The following is a 19,396-nucleotide window of genomic DNA, read 5'->3' as shown; positions in this document are numbered from 1 at the left end:
GAGTTATTTCTTTCACTTTTCAAGTCTAATAATTTTAATATAAATCTTGGTGTTAGACTTCTTACGTCAATTTTTACTACATTTTCACTAACATGTTAAAGTAAATCTGCACTTATTTAGCAAAATTTTCTTGAATTATATCTTTCAATATTTATTCTACCTTGCTTTTCCTTAAGTGATTCCAATTATGCAGATGCTAGACCGTTTTGGCTTTTATATCTAATTATTTGTAGCTTTTTTTTTGTTTCACTTAATTCAGTTTTATTATTTTTATCTCCCATGTTCCTTGCTGAGTTTTCTGCAGTGTCTAGTGTCTCCTATGTTCTTTCCAGTTTTGTCTTCATTTCTGTGATGGTTTTAGTACTTTTTTCCTGAACCTACCAACTCACATTGCATCTCTTCCTATTGACCAACTATTTTTTTCTTTAGCTCTTATATTTTTTTTGTGTGTGGTCTTCCTTCACAGAGTTATTGCTTCATTCTTCTTTTAAATTTATGATAAAATATTTGATCACAATTTTCATTTGCCATGTGGCCTCATTTTTCTAGTGACAATTTTTGTTAATAAGCATTGGTATAGTTTCTTTGTCTTCACTTTGATGCTGGGTGGCTTCCTGCTTCATTACTCATCATTGAATGAGTTGGATTTTCTTGACCAGCCCCTAGTGTTATGGGGAGCAGGGAAAGTTCTCTTGTAGTGTAGTTGCCACCCAGGTGGACTGCTTTCTACAAATGTGCCATCCGTGTCGCTTTCTGTGTATCTCCTCTGCTTCTCTGAATTAAACTGAGTCCAGGAGTGCACCTGCCAGCCTTGCTCACCAGTTCCTCTACCTAGTGCTGCAAACAGTGGAGAAAGCTTTTGTCTCCCTTGGCTTCAGGAGCTGTTTTTCCTAAAATCTAGCCCCCCTGAGCCCTCCATGCACACTTCATCCTTTTCACTTCCTCCTACTTGGCTTCCGCCCAACCCCAGCTGTTTTTGTTAGCCTTTATAGATATTTTGAAATCCAGAGAAACGTATCTCCAAGTTTGCCAAAAATAGAGTTTGTGAGATTTTCCTTTTTCTTTCTTTTTTTGTGTTTATGTTTTATTATTGGTATTTTTTATTGTTCCTCATAAAGTTTCTTTTTTTAAACATTTCCAGGGAAAGAAAGAAATAATGCTGACTTATATAGACATTTTTATACTAGAAATATCTAAGTTAATTTTAATAACCTTAACTCTAATCAGTACTGGGAGGGAAAAGGAAAGAAAGGAGACAGGCATAGGAGGAGAATGAGGGAGAACAAATTATAGGAAATCTGCCTGTAATTTCTAAAATATAGTGAAACATACCAAAAGTAGATTATGACATGATTTCTCTGGATCACAAAACCTGGTTTCATAGCTGACATATATTCTTCCCTCTGACAAACAAATGGCAAGCAATAGGATATATTGGAGTACATGAGGAAGCCATTTGGTGTAAACCTAATTCAGCCTGACTTTGTTTGTCCAAAAGGTCCTGACACGGCCACTGAGCATGCATTGAATATCTGATTTAAGCATTTGCTATGTCCCAAAGGCAAGAACAAATGCCCTTAAGATAAAGGTGCAGCTTCCCCCATACTAGCATTTCCTTAAGGATAAGCATCTCTCCTTAGGCTAGGAATTGATTGCTGCACCCACACTGTGACCACCCAGCTCACCTGTGACCACCCCTTGGAGACAACAGATCTGCTTCCTGCTGTGTCCACCAAGACAGCAGACCTACTACCTGGTGTGTCCATCAATCGCTGTGCTGAGAGAGCAATCTCTGGTGACTATTGTAAAAGGAACATTTCAATCATATGTGAAACATACTCTTTGAGGGTATATAACCACTCTGTACACCCCACTTCTTTGGTGCCCTTCCTTCCTTGGGGAAGGAAGGCCCCAAGCTAAGCTAGTCCTCAAATCTAGCTCAGAATAAACTCACCCCAATTTTCATTTATAGATTGGTTATGGATTATTTGCATCGACAGCTCAATGGCTCAGGAACTGATTTGATTTAAAAAGCGAAGTAGTTGGGATTTTAGATACATGTAAATAATATGGCAGGAGAATCCTCAGATGTTAAGAATATATATGCCTAGATAATTCTGGATAAATCAGTTAAGACACGTGAACTCAGAAATACCCACTAAAGAAAAACAATCATTCTGTTCATTTGAATGAGTGCGACAACCCATAGTTGCAGGTTCTTGAGCCCCATCCCAAGTCTGCTGAATCAGAATCTCTAAAACAGGATGCAGCAATCTGCTTCTAACTCCTCAGGTGATCCTAATGCAAAGTGTGGGAACCCCTGGCCCAAACAGCTTCCCCCTCATTTACTAACCGACAGACTTACAGCCTACGGCCACAATGGCAGGAGGCAGCACAGCTGATGTTCCAATATACAACTCAGGTCTGACTGACTCAAAAAATCAATGCGTCTAATTATTTTGCAACATGGGTAGATTCTCTGAAATGTTTATTAAATTTTAGAATTGGGGGGGGAAGGGAGTGAGAGAGACAGACACACAGATGTTACCTCAAGAGGAAACACTGCTGAAGAATATAAAGGGGTTCAAATTTATCAGCTAATTTCACAGATGAGAACTACATAGTCAGGGCATGTGACTAGTGCAGTCACACATTCAGAAGGGCCCACACTTGGGGTTTAAAGTTCTGTGGCCGCTATCTTAAAATTCTTAATACTTTTGTTATGGAAATTGTGTTCTGAATGTGAAGTCCAATGGAATGCGGAAGCATGTGTCAGAGGCTTGGAGTCTTGGCTCACACACAGTCCTACCACTTTCCCTAAACAAGTTCTGGGTAACCTAATTCCCTGGCTCCTCAGGTCCTGCCAGCCTTTCCCTTCCCACTGCTGCCTAGTGACTGCTGCTACCCTGGGTGCAAGCATAGAAAGGGCTGGGTTGGGTGTGCACACCCCATGGTCTCTCAAGGTGGGGCATGGGGGCAGCCATCTGCACCATGGGCAGGCAGCACCTCAGTGCATTTGGAAGGTGACTCGGTGGAGATAAGCGTCTTGCCCACCCCCAAACCGGATACCTAGTGTGTCCTGGCACAGAGATTTCAATACACTTAGAGGTCACCTATCCACCACGGGTTAGGGCAATAGGCCCATGGAAAGGGAGAAGCTACCCTCAACTCCTCTGCCTTGGTCAAGGCATGGCATGTCAGCCCAATAGCCAGCCAGTGGGTTGTGTGTGCCTTAAGTCAGAGTGGGGTCCCCAGGCACTTGTGAGGGTCTGTACTTGCCCCATGAGTATCCCCATGCCTCAGGGAGCATGACATTAAATAGCAAATAAAATAACACCTTGACAGGACAAGAGAGGAGAGAGACAATGGCAGAAAGGGAAAAGCTTTATATTTCTATGTTTTTAATGGCTCTTTTTTTCATGCTTTTTGAACAAGGGTCCCCAGATTTTCATTCTGCGCTGGTCCCCACAAATTACGTAGCTAGGCCTGTAAGTAGTAAGTTTTGAGGGTACATCCCTACACATCTGAAAGATGATAATCATGGCCTTCATCAAAGGTCACTTGAAAGCATGGTTAAGGCCAGAATGCTGAATGATCACTCCAACACATACAGACACTGTTCAAACGCCCCAAGTCCTGCTACTTCTATTCCAGTCAACTGACTTGCTACTTTCTTATATCACAAATAACACTGGAGAACTACAAAGAATTCAAGGAAAAACAGTTCCAACTTTGCTGCATTTATATTTAAAACATGAGGCTTCTGCTTTAATCATGTGAAAATTTTCAAAAGAATCACTGTGGAAACTAAAAGAATCTGATCATTAAAGTAGCTAGAAGCAAGTATTCTCCAGAGCAGTCAACCTGGCTACAAAATCCTTTTATTACCTTTATAGAAGAAATTTCACCAGTAACCATAATAAACATAAGGCAAGGGAAATAAAATGTTCACTGCAGGATTTCTAAAGGGAGACATAATATTTGGGTAGAAAACTCATTTTATTATGCATTTAGAGTAATTCACAAGATAAATACAAATGTGTTGTAATCACGTTAAAAAATTAACCTGACAACTCCCTACACATCTGCTCTTTTAGAGAGAAAAAGGTGTTTCACTGCAGCAAATTGACATGTTGAATGAAAATGCAAGTTTTTTCCTATTATTTTCTTCCTTTAAATACCGTAGTATATGTGTCCCTTCAGGGTGGAATTTGGCAATCTAAAATCATCCCACAAAACTAGCAGAAGAGCTCTTCCTCAAATGCCACTCACTCTTCTCTCCTTCCTAGCAGAGATCTAAAAAACACCTGGTGCTTTATTCCACTTTTCCAGGAAAAATATACTATTTTTAAAAGAATAGAGGGAAAAACCCTAGAGAATTTTGGCAGAGGTAAAGACCATAAAATTTTTTAAAAAGTGTTTGAATATTGGAATTAATGGTTTTAAGACAAGAGACAAGTGAAATAAATGGTTAGCAACACAAATTCTAAAAAAGGAATAAAATTTGGTTAACATTGTCAAATCACATCTTAAACGCATGAGTAACTCTCCCAGAAAAACCAAAGAGGGAAAATGAACCAACCATTTAATACACAAATACACAATACTTCTCATAGAATGTTGCACTTCTGTTCTTTTCTTCTTGTCCATGCAAGAGTAAGATAAGAGAAAGATATAAGAAAAGGCATTTGGAGACTGTGATTTGCTTTATTTTCTCACAGCCTTAGACTTGGGTTTTGGACTTTGGTCTTTTTCCTCCCCGTTTTTTCTCATGGAGCTATCAGCTGGAGAGGGGGTGGGGCAACCTTTCCCCATCTCTTCTCCCTCCCCTCCCCTGCTCTCCTCTCTCCACTCTTGGCTTGGACTTTAACTCTCACAAGAGTGAATACCTCCTCTCCTACTTTCTCCACAGTGAATCTATAACTTAGAACTATCCTGACCTTTGTTCTTTACTCCTTCACGTTGCAACTCTTCTCTCCTTCAATTATTCCCCTTTTTGTGCACATTTGTCTATGTCTCACAACTGCGAGAACATACGGATGGTGCTAAAAGCAAACGGGCACTTTTTCTCACACATACATTATTTACATTCCTCAGCTCTACCCACTCACCTCCGCAAAGTGCCATCCAACTGTTTTACATAGTGCTTCACGTCGTGTCAGATTAAAAGAGGCACGGAATGAGACTAATAACTATCTAATCTAGACTTCTTCCCAGATAGCTTTCGAAATCAACTGGAGAGTAAACAAACAGGTCTCAAACATGCCCACATTTCTTCAGCTTCCACCCATTTTGGTCTCATCACAATGCTTGCATGCTTTCCACAAGCATGCCTTCCAGCATGAGGCTGGGCAAGTTAGTTCTCAAAGCCAGGAGAGAAGGGATTGAATGACTGCAGACTGAGAATGGTGGTCATGACAATTCACATCCCAGAAAAGGACAATCATACCTTTGTAATCGCAGTGAAGACCTTTTCCAGAATGGCATTTGGCTGGGCAATTTGTGGTCCATTGGCCTGAATGTTGAGGGCTATAGCACATGGTTTGGCTACAAATCTTAAAAAAAAAAAAAAAAAGGGTCAGAAATTATTCTTTCTATAGTTATTATCAGTTATATGTTACTCAATTTTCCCAATAAAGTGCTGATAAGATTTTATGGGTGGACATTGCCAATATTCCAATGTCGGTAACTATAAAGCAGGTTCAACTTTTTTCCTCTCCTTTAGTCCCCCAGCAGTAACAGTAAAAAAGAAATCCTTTTAAAACATTTAAACCTCCTGATCCTCAAGTTCCAATGAAACTGAACGATAAAAAACTATCCAAAGACAAATATAAGTGCATAAGTAAGATATATAAACAAAATGAACCACGATTTTAAAGTGATATAATTTATACTCTCCTTACTAACGCCTGACTAGCAACAGTCATGTTATATTTTCACTGTGAGAAAGTGTTTACTAACCATCTGATTACACATGTAGAGTGTGTTTTTGATCACCCCTAGTCATAAAATTGGCCATTTTTGTCTCCATAATCAAAGTGTGCTATACTCAACTCCAATTCCTCATGGATTTGTAAAATTCTCTGCTTTGTGGTTATTTGCTTTTTTTCTCATAAGAAGTAACGAAGAATGTCAAACAGCATGATTTCTCAGATAAGCTGAAAAGTCTGAAATGATTTCAGACATCAACCGCACTGTTTTTATCCTAAGCAAATGGCTATGTCAAGAAAAATGGGAAGATTTAGCTTGATTTCTGGTTGTGTTTGATATGTGAATGAAGCATCGAAGGAGTTCAGGCAGAGGGCATGAGGCCCCCAAAACTATGGTGACATGTCTAAAACTCTTTTAAAAAGAAAAAGCATTTATAACTTTAAGAGTTGTTTTAGACTAAATGTTCAGGAAATGAGGTTCTATAAATTTCTTTTCAGTAGTGACATTTAATGTTTTCTACTAATACAAAATAACATAATATTATACGAAAGTATTACCCAAATTAATTTAATGTTGGCCAAAGGCAACAATTGATTAATGTACAAAACAGATCATGAGTAAATCTTACATGAAGCTTCTTTAATAATAGTCGATAAGATTAAAGAAGAGCAGACAAAGAAGGAATTTTTTTTTTAAGTGTGACTAATGAAGTTTGCATACATAGTACCACATAATGTCCTACTGAGTTCTATTTCAAGTTAAAGAGAAGACATTTATTCAAACAGGGAAATGGAATACTGTACATGCAAGCCTAAACTAGAAAAGACATACATGGAAAATGCAATGTAATACCTGTTTCACTGGGCCCTCTGGGACAAAGTTAGAAAGAAAGAACAACTACCCTTTCCTAGTACATAAATCTTCTAGAAACTGGACTTTTCCCAAAACATTTGCATTCTCAATTCTTTTTAATGTAAAATTTTCTAAGGTATATTGCCTCTTCTCCTACCTTCTTAAAGAGAAGTGTAATCTTTTTCTAATAACTCTGGTCTTCACTATGAACAATAATCATGGAGCTATGGTTGTAGCTAGTGGGAAGAAATGAAGTTTGATGAGTAATGACCACAGAAGAGAATCCAGAACTTCTTTCCTGCTTTGTGGTTATTTGCCTTTTCATCACAAGGTATAACGAGGGATGTGAAAAGACATGAAGTCCAGCAAAAGTGGGGAAAAAAAAAAAGGTAAAATAGCAAAATTAATTTGGCGTAAAAGCCAAAATCAACTTTTCTAATGGTTGCCTTCCACTCTTCCCCGTTGGATTTTTCCCTAGCCCTCTCTCATGTTCCCGATTCCCATAACTTCTGAAACACTGTGTTCGAATTCCCTTTTGGAATTTGTTATCATCATCCTTGTAACATCCTCCTGGTCTAGCACATGGTCTTCTTTCTTCTAAAGAGTGAAGAGTCTAAATGCAGAGGCTGATCATTTCATCTCTGAATATGCAACAGAGCCTGGGTATATGCAAGAGAGAGTCAAGAAATTTGATCAACTGGCTATCTTCAGTAAATATGTTTTCATTGTTGCTACCATTATTTTGAGTACTGTTGACAAGCTAACAGACCTCCTCTGTGTGCCCCACAACAATACGTGGGGAGGGGCAGTATGACAGCCAAGAAATTCAGTCAACAGAATCTACTCAAAAGCAACTTCCCCACCTTTGATATCATCCTCTAGTAACTTACAAAGAATTCAAAAATTTTTTTAGCATCTGTTGCACAACAGAACATTTCACACCTCTCTCCTCCTCATTTTAAGCTTCAAACAACTTTTTAAAAACTCTTCTCTAAATGTCAAGAACTAGTGCAATAGCATCTTGAAAAAGGCAAACCCCTTGATCACCAAACTCATCAAATTTTGATAATCAAAATTATCAAATAAACATGACGCTCTGTAAACAGATTTTTAAAGCAGTGTCCAAAGGATAGTGTTGGAGTCATCTCTGTTACTATCTGGCTGTGGAACCCTAGCTACAGAAATTAATCCCTCTGTGCCTCAATCTCTTCATATGTAAAAAATTATAGTAATAATTACACATGTCCATAAATTATACGTGTATACAAACACATATATATGTTAAAACATAATGTCACATGGTCTCTTTGTCTAAAATCTTTGATGTGAGCCATGTGTACGGTTTCACACCATAGCATTACACTCCATGACTTCTCTGGGCCCAGCAACCCACTCAGCTTCAACTACACTGCATCAAGTCTTGTATATCCAACAAGTCCTAAAAGTATCAAGCAAAAAAGAAGATACCAGAGAGCAAGACAGGCAACTGAAAAAGATAAGGGTCATCAGGTAGAATGACCACTTGCCTCAGTTTTTCCTCACAGTCTGGTTGTCCCAGGATCATTATTAATGGCACCAGCTTTAGGAAAAAAGCATCTCTGTCTGATATCTTGCCACAATAATTTTTTTAAAAAAGTGTCCCCATTTGGACAATAAACTGTAGTGACACTCATCATCAAGCCCCAGGCCCGGGATGGATCCACACTGAGTCTACACAAGCAATGCCACCATGTTCCAAGCTCATCCACACCTGGCCTTCTCTCAGGGCCCAAACCTTTCCAGCTCCCCTACCCATCCCCATGGCCCTCTAGCGTGCTGTGCTCACACTTAGCACAGGATAGTTGGTATGAACATGTGTGTCCCTCTCCCTAATGCGTGTGGGCTCCAGGAAGGCAGGAATGGCTTTAGGGAAAGCCTGCATCTCTGGAGCCTGGCACATGAGCTCATCTAATCCTCCCTTGGCCAGATGAGGCCAGATTATCACCACCTCCACTTTGCAGAGGGTGAGAGAGGTGAGAAGCCTCTGCCTCCGAGGGAAGGGAAGCAGAGGTTGGCATATTTCTTTCCCAGGAAGGTCAATGCTATCATCAGCTCCCCATCTTGATTTACTAGAGAGGCTAAGTTCCAAATTCTCACGATTTGGGGGTAGGGATTGGGTGCAAGGAGTGACAGACAAATTTAACAGAATTTAAGTCAATTTAAAGGTTGACGCTCTCTACATTTAAATGGCCCATGGTGAGTATGCACAATAAATCAAACCACTTGAATTCTCTGGAATAAGTTACTATGTCATAGAATATTTTTATGTACATGCCTGGCATACTGTGGGCAATCAATGAATATTTGATGAATGAATGAATGAATGAATGAACCAGCTAAAATACAGTGGTAGGTGCCCTTCCTATCTTTTCCACAGAAGCTGTACATTTTAAGCCCCTTGAATACCCACATCCACTCAGGGTCCTCATTTGGGACTCAAAGGCTAGAAGACTGATCACTCTGATACGAGAAGCTATTTCTATAATTCCCATTGTCCCCATGAAGTCAAAGCTGCCCTAGAGAGAACTTGTGTAGGCTCCACCAACCCCTCACTAGGTGTTCTCTTTTCAACTTATCTAGTATGGATAGCCAAACACTTAATTTCCTAGATTTAAAAAATTTCACAAGATAGGCAGAAAACAATTTCAAATCCCAAATGAGAGAAGAAACTCTCTTCATCTTCCTAATAAGGTAGATGAAAATATAGAAATTTTGTTTGTGTTCATTCTCCAAAGAATTTGTGAATCACTGCTGGCATATTTTTTTTTTTTTCAGAGAGCATATTAGGCAACAAAAAAAACTCATGGCACAATGACCATAATTTTATCACCTACTGTCATGATCCATTAGAGAAAAGCTGGACAATTTCTTTTCCAGTGCTAGCTCTAGCAGAAGTAAGTTCACAAACGATGCCTTTCAAAAGGGTTGTCTTAAAAGAGAGACAGAGACAGAGACGGGCCAGATGAGAGTACCTACAAATAGAATGGATGAAAGGAAATACGTACTTTCAAGCTGTGATGATTACCTCTACCAGGAAACGCTCACCTAATTACTTTTTTATCAAAAGCAGCAACACCACCGTCAAAAGATCAAACATCTATGAAGTATTTTCATGTAGAATAACATATTTGAAAGTAAATATAATAAGGATGTAAGCTTTCAAAAATACTAGTCTCCATTTAAAAGCAGAGAAAACACCTAAGACATTCCTACTTTTCAATTCTACTGTGCAACATGGATTTGTATTTTAAACATGAATTGAACATCTCTGCACTGAGGTAAACCCCGGGCTGTGGTGTGGCTAAAGGCACACACAAAACATGGAGTGATGAATGCACTCAAACATGTCTGCAATATGGGAAAGGAGACTAATAAAAAAAATAGATGTTCACAGGGCAAATGTCATTTCTAATTACATAAAACTATGCAGTCATCTTCATTGGGGAGCATGGCCAGAGACTTTCAGTCTTTTCTAATTCTAGCATTTCCTAAATTTTTCAAAACAGTGTGGTTGGAAGGCTGGGTGGTGGACACACAAACCTACATGTGATAAAATTGTATAGAATGAAATCTCACACACACACACAAATGAGTACAAGTACAACTAGGGAAATCTGAAGAAGTTCAAGAGATTGTATCCATATCAATATCCTGGCTGTCACATTATACTATAGGCTTACAAAATGTTATCATTGGGGAAGCTGGGTAAAGTGTGGACTTTTGGTGTATTACTTCTAACAACTGCATGTGAATCTATAACGATCTCAATAAAGATTTCAATTAAAAAAAATTGCAAGGGGTATTCTGTTTTTGATGTGGGGGAGCGAGCTCACAGCAAATTGATTTTTCATCTTTCAAAACTCTGTACAACATCCCAACTCCCCTGAACAAAACAAAACAAAACTTCCTGAGGGCTCTGGAGACTGAATAAAAGCAAGCGGACTTCGGAGATGAGTCCAAAGTTGGAGCAGAAACCAGCAGAGAGCGAGCTCCCTGTCTGTTTATTTATTTATCTATTTATTTTCACAGCTCTACTCTGAGATCAGACAATCACAGCAGCAGATAAAACTTTGATAGGAAAACACACTCTCTTTCTAGCTGCAGGAACCAGGGGAGGAGCCCGGGGAAAATAGACAGTTACCAGAAAATCATGAAAGGGAAAAAGCCAGAGAAGCCAACCCCTAATTCTCTGTATAAACTAAGCGTGATTCTGGCTGACCCGTGAATGCTGTATGTACAAGGAAAAGTGAACGCAGCTAGGAGATAAGGTTTAAAGAACTGAAAGGAGACTGAGGCCACTGTCTACTCCAGGCACGACAGGCTACAATTTGCATCTAGCTAAGCAAATTGCCACTTAACACAAAACATCAATGCTTTCCAGAGCAATATAAAAAAATCCAGAATCTCCAAAATGTAACTTTCAAAATCCAGGATACAATGTAATATGTTGATGAAGAGTGAAGAAAATACGTCCACTCTTAGGGGAAAAAACATGCAAAGACATTCAGTGAACTCGAAGATAAGTCAATAGAAACCATGCAACCTGAAAACGAGAAAGAAAAAAAAGGAAAAATAAACAGACTTTGAGGACCTGTGCAATAATTCCAAAAAGTCTAATGCCTGGGTAGTTTGAGTGTCAGGAAATAAAAGGAGACACAGTAGGGAAGAAGAAGAAAATATTAGAAAAAATATAGTTTACAATTTCTCAAATCTGATAAAAGAAAAAACATATGGATTCAAGAACCTCAAGAACCTCAAAAAGAGATAAGTTCAAAATGAAGAAAACCTGTGGGGCCGACCCAGTGGCGCAGTGGTTAAGTTCGCACGTTCCACTTCTCGGCGGCCCAGGGTTCACTGGTTCGGATCCCGGATGTGGACATGGCACCACTTGGCAAGCCATGCTGTGGTAGGCGTCCCACATATAAAGTAGAGGAAGATGGGCATGGATGTTAGCTCAGGGCCAGTCTTCCTCAGCAAAAAGAGGAGGATTGGCAGTAGTTAGCTCAGGGCTAAGCTTCCTCAAAAAAAAAAAAAAAAAATGAAGAAAACCTAGACAAATCATAGTCAAACTGATGAAAATCAAAGATAAATAGAAAATATTAAAAAGTCACCAGACAAAAATGACATATTATTTATAGGGAACAATAATTTGAAAGACAATGGACTTCTCACCAGACATTATGGAGGCTAAACGACAGTAAAACAATATCCTTAAAGTGCTGGAAGCAAAAACAAAAACAAAAAACTGTCACCCCAAAATTCTATGTACAGCAAAACTAGTCTTCAAAGAATGAAGGTGAGAGGAAAACTAAGAGAATTTGCTGTCACCAGACTCCCACTTCAAGAATCCTAAAGGAAGTTCTTTAGGCTGGAAGGAAGCAAAGCCAGAGGGAAACTTAAATCTTCAGGAATGAAACAGAGAACATCAGAAATGGCAAATATATTGATAAATACAAAAGTACTTAGAAGGTCTTTGAAATTAATCACAACCAATTAATAACAGATGAAATACTTAAATCTAATTATGAGAAATAATACATATCCCACTCCAGACTGTGCTGGAAAGAAAGGTAGGTATGGACAAGTGAATATTCAAGAAAGAAACAATGGGGAGAGGTGATTGATTGAACTCACTGCTTGACTACCAGCCCTTCCACAGACTCCGACACTCATCAGTAATGGGCATGCCATAGCTAGGATCACAGTAAGTATTAAAAATTCAAAACTTAAGAGAACAGTATAGATTGGATTTTGAGAGCTAATGTGTGGGTGCGTGTTTAGGCACATGTGTGCATATACCCGAGTGAGTAGGCCTATGTGTATGACTGTGTATCCTACAATCCTACATAAGATAAAACTGCTTCAAGGAGACAAATATTTAGTGGGAAGAAGGCCAGTATGGAGCCAGGAGCCATATTTACTGACAGGTACTATGTGTCAAGTGGTTTGCAGTGTTTCATCCTCTTTTTTTTGGCCTAACACAACTCTTTGAAGTAAATATTAGTCACATTTTACAAAAATATAAACTAAATCTCAAAGAAGTTAAAGGATCTGTCCAAGGTCTTAAAGCTTAAAGTAGACAGCTCAGACAAAATTTAGACCCAGTTGATCCTAACATAATCTATTAATAAAAAGAATGTTTTTCCCTTTCCCGAAAAAAAGAAAAGATAAGCTGATTAAAGAGGCACTGTTAAAATATTTGTGATACAGTCATACGCTTTCACTGAGTAATCCTACTTTTAGGTATTTATCTAAGGAAATCTGTCAAACAAAGGAAAAAAGCCATAAATGTAAAGATTTTCATGTATTGTTATTTTAATAGGGAAAAATGGTAAATAGCTAATGATTCACTAACAGACAACTCACTGAGCACCTATGATGCACCAGCCCTGCTCTAAGTGGTGGGGATGCAGCAGTGAACAAAATCCCTGCTTTTATGGAGCTCACCTTCTAATGGGGATAATAAAAAATAAATAAAGTGATTATGTTACACCAAACAGTAAAAGTGTATAGAGAAAAATGAGGCCTGCTAAGAAGGATGAGGTGAGTTTGCAATTTTTAATAGACTGAGCAGGGAAGGCCACTGAGAAAGTGAGCAGATTCCTGAAAGAGGTAAGAAAATAAACTAGGAAGATAAGCGGGCCAAGAACATTCTGGAAGGAATAGCAGTCAAGGCAAAGGCCCCGAGGAAGGAGTATGACTGAGATGTTGCAGTCATATCCAGAGGCCAATGAGGCTAGAGGGGAGTTAATTAGAGCAAGAGGAGAAAAGTGGGGTTGGAGAGCAGCAGGCAGCCACATCATCACACCAGGTGGGCTATTTGAAGGACTTTGGTTTTCACCGTGAGTGAGGCATGAAGCCACTGCAGGACTCTGACAAGAAAACCTAAGTGACTGACATATTTTAACAGAGTCACTGGCTCCTCTGTTGAGAACAGACTGAAGGGGAGCAAGGATAACAGCAGCGAGGCCTGGGAGGTTGCTACAGTGATCTAGGTAAGACATGATGATGGCAGCTCAAAGAGGGTGGTGGTAAGAAAGGCAGTGAAAAGTGATCAGATCCTCAAACTACTTTGAAGGTTGCACCCACAGGATTCACTGGTTTCAATATGGGATGAGAGAGAACGAAAGGAACAAATGATGACGACAGGCTTTTGACCTGAGCATCTGGAAGGATAGGGGTAGGTTTGAGGGTTGGGATGAAGATCTCAAGTTCAATCTCAGGCATGCTAAGTGTGAGGTTAGGCTTCTTAAGCTACTGAGATGTCAAGTAGACAGCTGACATAGTCTGGAGTTCAGGACTAGAGACAGAAATTTGGTGTCATCAACACACAGATGAGATATAAAGCCATAAGACTTGTACTAAATCACCTGGAAAATGGGCACAAATAAGTAAGAGAGGAGATTCAAGAAATAAATCCTAGGGTGACTCCAATGTTTAATGTTTAAAAAAATTAGAGCACAAACACCCCATGAAATATCACATAGCTATTTAAAAGGATACTTATGTAAACTATGTGGACCATGGAAATTTATGATACAATGGTAATTTTTTTTTTTTTTTTTGAGGAACATTAGCCCTGAACTAACTGCTGCCAATCCTCCTCTTCCTGCTGAGGAAGACTGGCCCTGAGCTAACATCCGTGCCCATCTTCCTCTACTTTATATGTGGGACGCCTACCACAGCATGGCTTGCCAAGTGGTGCGATGTCCGCACCCTACAATGGTAATTTTAAAAGTGAGGCAATATAGACTAAAATGATAACTATAAAATAAAGCATGTGATAGGATTAAATCTGAAGAAGAACAGTTATGTTTTATCAGAGGAATTTAGCATTGTACTACTTGTGTTTCCTTTGTTGTTGGGCAACTGTAAAACCCAGGTGGAAAAAAAGTGTAGCTCATAAAAATATAATGAACCTAGCAGTAAAAGAGAATTATGGACAGGGCCAAGACAATTACAAATTGTACAACAGTCCATACTCTCCAAGAACTCAAGAAATTATTAATTAACCATCAAAATTCTACTGAGCCTTCATTTTTGTAACTTTTGTGGATTTTAAAAGTGGTGTACTGTATAGAAAGTGTGAAAGTAACAAAAAGCACTTGTAACAATATTAAAAATCACCAGGAATGCCATCACCCAAAGATGAACATTATTAACATTTGAGCATTTTTCTGCTACCTCCCACACACATACTCTACCACGTTTTTTGAACTTTTTTTACCATATTTTTATTAAACAAAATTGCATTACACTATGTATATTAAGTAATCTGCTTTATTTTCTGTTTTGAATATTTCTCCCAAGAAATTACAGATCCTTGTAAAAGATGATATTTAATGATTACATAGACTTATATTGTTCTTATTTTTTTGCTGTTTCGATGACTCTCTCAGGAAATAGCCACTGGACCCTTTCTGACAGTATAAAACTCTGGTCAAAGTCTCAAAATGTTCCTACAATAAAGATTCAAGCAAAGGTGAGTCTGAAGGATTAAATTCTTCAGATTGACCATGGCAATAACTTTCATCACAGGATAACTATCCAGTCTTCAATGTGCTTGATCTCTAACCTGAATTTTGGGTCACTCTTGCTAGATAATATTTCCAGAGCTTCAAATAAACCAGCTATAAAGTTTTGAAGAGGAAAATCTCTAGACTCTTCTTCTACATCTTGAATTTTTGCATTTCTTTAAAAAATCTTTAAAGATTTTTGATGATCAGCAGAAAAATGGGCAAAAGATGCAAAATAGGCAATTTTCAGAGAGAAAACAGAAATATCAATAAAGATACAAAGAGATAATCTCATCAGGAAAATGCAACAATACCATTTCACATCCTTCAGGCTGCATCTGATAATATGAAATATGGCTGAGGATTTGGAGAAACAAGAATACCAACAAAGTGCTCATGGAAGTTTAGTAAAGAACGCATAGAGGATATAAACGGGTGGGTCACAGAAATAAGCAACAATGACCAATAAACAAATGGAAAGATGATTACCCTCACTCAGTTAAAAAGAAATGGCCAACATCATGCTGATACCAAAACCAGACAAGGACACCACGAAAAAAGAGAACTACAGGCCAATATCACTGATGAACATAGATGCAAAAATTCTAAACAAAATTTTGGCAACCAGAATTCAGCAATTCATCAAAAGGATCATACATCATGATCAGGTGGGATTCATACCAGAGACACAGGGATGGTTCAACATCTGCAAATCAATCAACGTGATACACCACATCAACAAACTGAGGAAATTCTCACCTGTAACCTTTGCCAAAAAGTTAAATTTTGATAAATTCCAATGCTGACAGGAGGAAGCGGAAACAGGTGCTCTGGTAAACTGCTGGTGGGTGTCTGAACTGGGTGCAATCTTTGAAATGCAATTTACCAGTATTTAGCAAATTGTTAAAATGCCTAAGCACTTATGGGTGTTACTAGTTACATATCCTACTAAAAACTTTCCCTACAGATATGCTAGCATTTTTAAAAATAAAGTTTATTCCAGTATTGCTTGCAATAACAAAAAAGACAGGAAACAAATATTTATCAGAAGGATACACATGAAATATGGCATATCCATACAACGGAATTCCATAAAATTGTTAAAATGAGGTAGATTTGTTGTGCTACAAGACATACTGGGAAATGTAAAACACAAGATACAGAACAAGGATAATATCCCTTTTGCATGCTTAAAAAACATTTTTACCAGGAAGAGTAATGAGAAATTGTTAAGGGTGATAATCTTTTGGTATTAAGAAGATTAATTTGCCTTTCACACATTTTTTTTTTTTTTTTGAGGAAGATTAGCCCTGAGCTAACATCTGCTGCCAATCCTCCTCTTTCTGCTGAGGAAACCTGGCCCTGAGCTAACATCCTTGCCCATCTTCCTCTGGTTTATATGTGGGACACCTACCACAGCATGGCTTGCCAAGTGGTGCCACGTCTGCACTCGGGATCCGAACTGGCGAACCCTGGGCCACCAAAGTGGAACGTGCGAACTTAACTGCTATGCCACCAGGCCAGCCCCCATACCTTTCTTTATTGTTTAGGTTTGTACATTTATATGCTTTTGTAAAAATAAATAAAGGAAAGTTCATTTAAAATGGAGTCAGGAATTATAAGAGAATACTACAAAAAACTATATGCCAACAGAATGGATAACCTAGAGGAAATGGATAAATTCTTGGACTCCTACAATCTCCCAAAGCTCACTCAAGAAGAGGCAGAGAATTTGAACAGACCAATCACAAGGAAAGAGATTGAAATAGCAATCAAAACACCCCAAAGAATAAAACCCCAGGACCAGATGGCTTTCCTGGGGAATTCTACCAAACTTTCAGAGAGGATTTAATACCTATCCTTTTCAAACTATTCCAAAAAATTAGGGACGATGGAACACTTCCTAACACATTCTATGAGGCCAACATCATGCTGATACCAAAACCAGACAAGGACACCACGAAAAAAGAGAACTACAGGCCAATATCACTGATGAACATAGATGCAAAAATTCTAAACAAAATTTTGGCAACCAGAATTCAGCAATTCATCAAAAGGATCATACATCATGATCAGGTGGGATTCATACCAGAGACACAGGGATGGTTCAACATCTGCAAATCAATCAACGTGATACACCACATCAACAAACTGAGGAATAAAAACCACATGATCATCTCAATAGATGCAGAGAAGGCATTTGACAAGATCCAACAGCCATTTATGATAAAAACTCTGAACAAAATGGGCATAGAAGGAAACTACCTCAACATAATAAAGGCCATATATGACAAACCCATAGCCAACATCATACTCAATGGGCAAAAACTGAACGCCATCCCCCTGAAAACAGGAATGTGACAAGGATGCCCTCTATCACCACTCTTATTTAACATAGTACTGGAGGTCCTGGCCAGAGCAATCAGGCAAGAAAAAGGAATAAAAGGAATCCAAACAGGAAGGGAAGAAGTGAAACTCTCGCTGTTTGCAGACGACATGATATTATATATAGAAAACCCCAAAGAATCCATTGGAAAACTGTTAGAAGTAATCAACAACTACAGCAAAGTTGCAGGATATAAAATCAATTTGCATAAATCAGTAGCATTTCTATACTCCAATAATGAACTAACAGAAAAAGAACTCAAGAACACAATACCATTCACAATCACAACAAAAAGAATAAAATACCTTGGGGTAAATTTAACTAAGGAAGTGAAGGACCTATATAATGAAAATTACAAGGCCTTTCTGAGAGAATTGGATGATGACATAAGGAGACAGAAAGACATTCCATGTACATGGATTGGAAGAATAAACATAGTTAAAGCAATCTACAGATTCAATGCCATCCCAATCAGAATCCCAATGACATTCTTTACAGAATTAGAACAAAGAATCCTAAAATTCACATAGGGCAACAAAAGACCCCGAATTTCTAAAGCAATCCTGAGAAAAAAGAACAAAACGGGAGGCTTCACAATCCCTGACTTCAAAACATACTACAAAGCTACAATAATCAAAACAGCATGGTACTGGTACAAAAACAGGTGCACAGATCAATGGAACACAATTGAAAGCCCAGAAATAAAACCACACATCTATGGACAGCTTATCTTTGACAAAGGAGCTGAGGGCATACAATGGAGAAAAGAAAGTCTTTTCAACAAATGGTGCTGGGAAAACTGGAAAGCCACATGTAAAAGAATGAAAATTGACCATTCTTTGTCACCATTCACCAAAATAAACTCAAAATGGATTAAAGACCTAAAGGTGAGACCTGAAACCATAAGGCTTCTGGAAGAAAACATAGGCAGTACACTCTTTGACATCAGTATTAAAAGGATCTTTTCGGACACCATGCCTTCTCAGAGAAGGGAAACAATAGAAAGAATAAACAAATGGGACTTCATCAGACTAAAGAGCTTCTTCAAGGCAAATGAAAACAGGATTGAAACAAAAAAACAACCCACTAACTGGGAAAAAACATTTGCAAGTCATATATCTGACAAAGGCTTAATATCCATAATATATAAAGAACTCTCACAACTCAACAACAAAACATCAAACAACCCAATCAAAAAATGGGCTGGAGACATGAACAGACATTTCTCCAAAGAAGATATACTGATGGCCAATAGGCACATGAAAAAATGCTCATCATCGCTGATCATCAGGGAAATGCAAATCAAAACTACACTAAGATATCACCTTACACCCATTAGAATGACAAAAATATCTAAAACTAATAGTAACAAATGTTGGAGAGGTTGTGGATAAAAAGGAACCCTCATACACTGCTGGTGGGAATGCAAACTGGTGCAGCCACTGTGGAAAACAGTATGGAGATTCCTCAAAAAACTAAAAATAGAACTACCATACGATCCAGCCATCCCACTACTGGGTATTTATCCAAAGAGCTTGAAGTCAGCAATCCCAAAAGTCCTATGCACCCCAATGTTCACTGCAGCATTATTTACAATAGCCAAGACGTGGAAGCAACCTAAGTGCCCAGCAACAGACGAATGGATAAAGAAGATGTGGTACATATACACAAT

The 19,396-nt window shown here is 38.4% G+C and overlaps 1 protein-coding gene across 5 annotated transcripts in view; it reads right to left on the bottom strand.

Moving 5' to 3' along the window:
* CERS6 (ceramide synthase 6) overlaps positions 1-19,396 on the bottom strand; it is a 303,793-nt gene that overhangs the window by 210,178 nt on the left and 74,219 nt on the right. For all 5 annotated transcript variants that reach the window (XM_001497253.6, NM_001301183.2, XM_070240590.1 and 2 more), the window contains 1 exon segment: positions 5,450-5,555. In XM_001497253.6, the coding sequence (XP_001497303.1) occupies positions 5,450-5,555 (106 nt within the window).

Source organism: Equus caballus, chromosome 18 (assembly GCF_041296265.1).
Source record: "Equus caballus isolate H_3958 breed thoroughbred chromosome 18, TB-T2T, whole genome shotgun sequence".
In the NCBI taxonomy this organism is placed as follows: Eukaryota; Metazoa; Chordata; class Mammalia; order Perissodactyla; family Equidae; genus Equus; species Equus caballus.
Note: the sequence above shows the minus strand (reverse complement) of the source record. Positions and strands in the feature narration are given on the sequence as shown.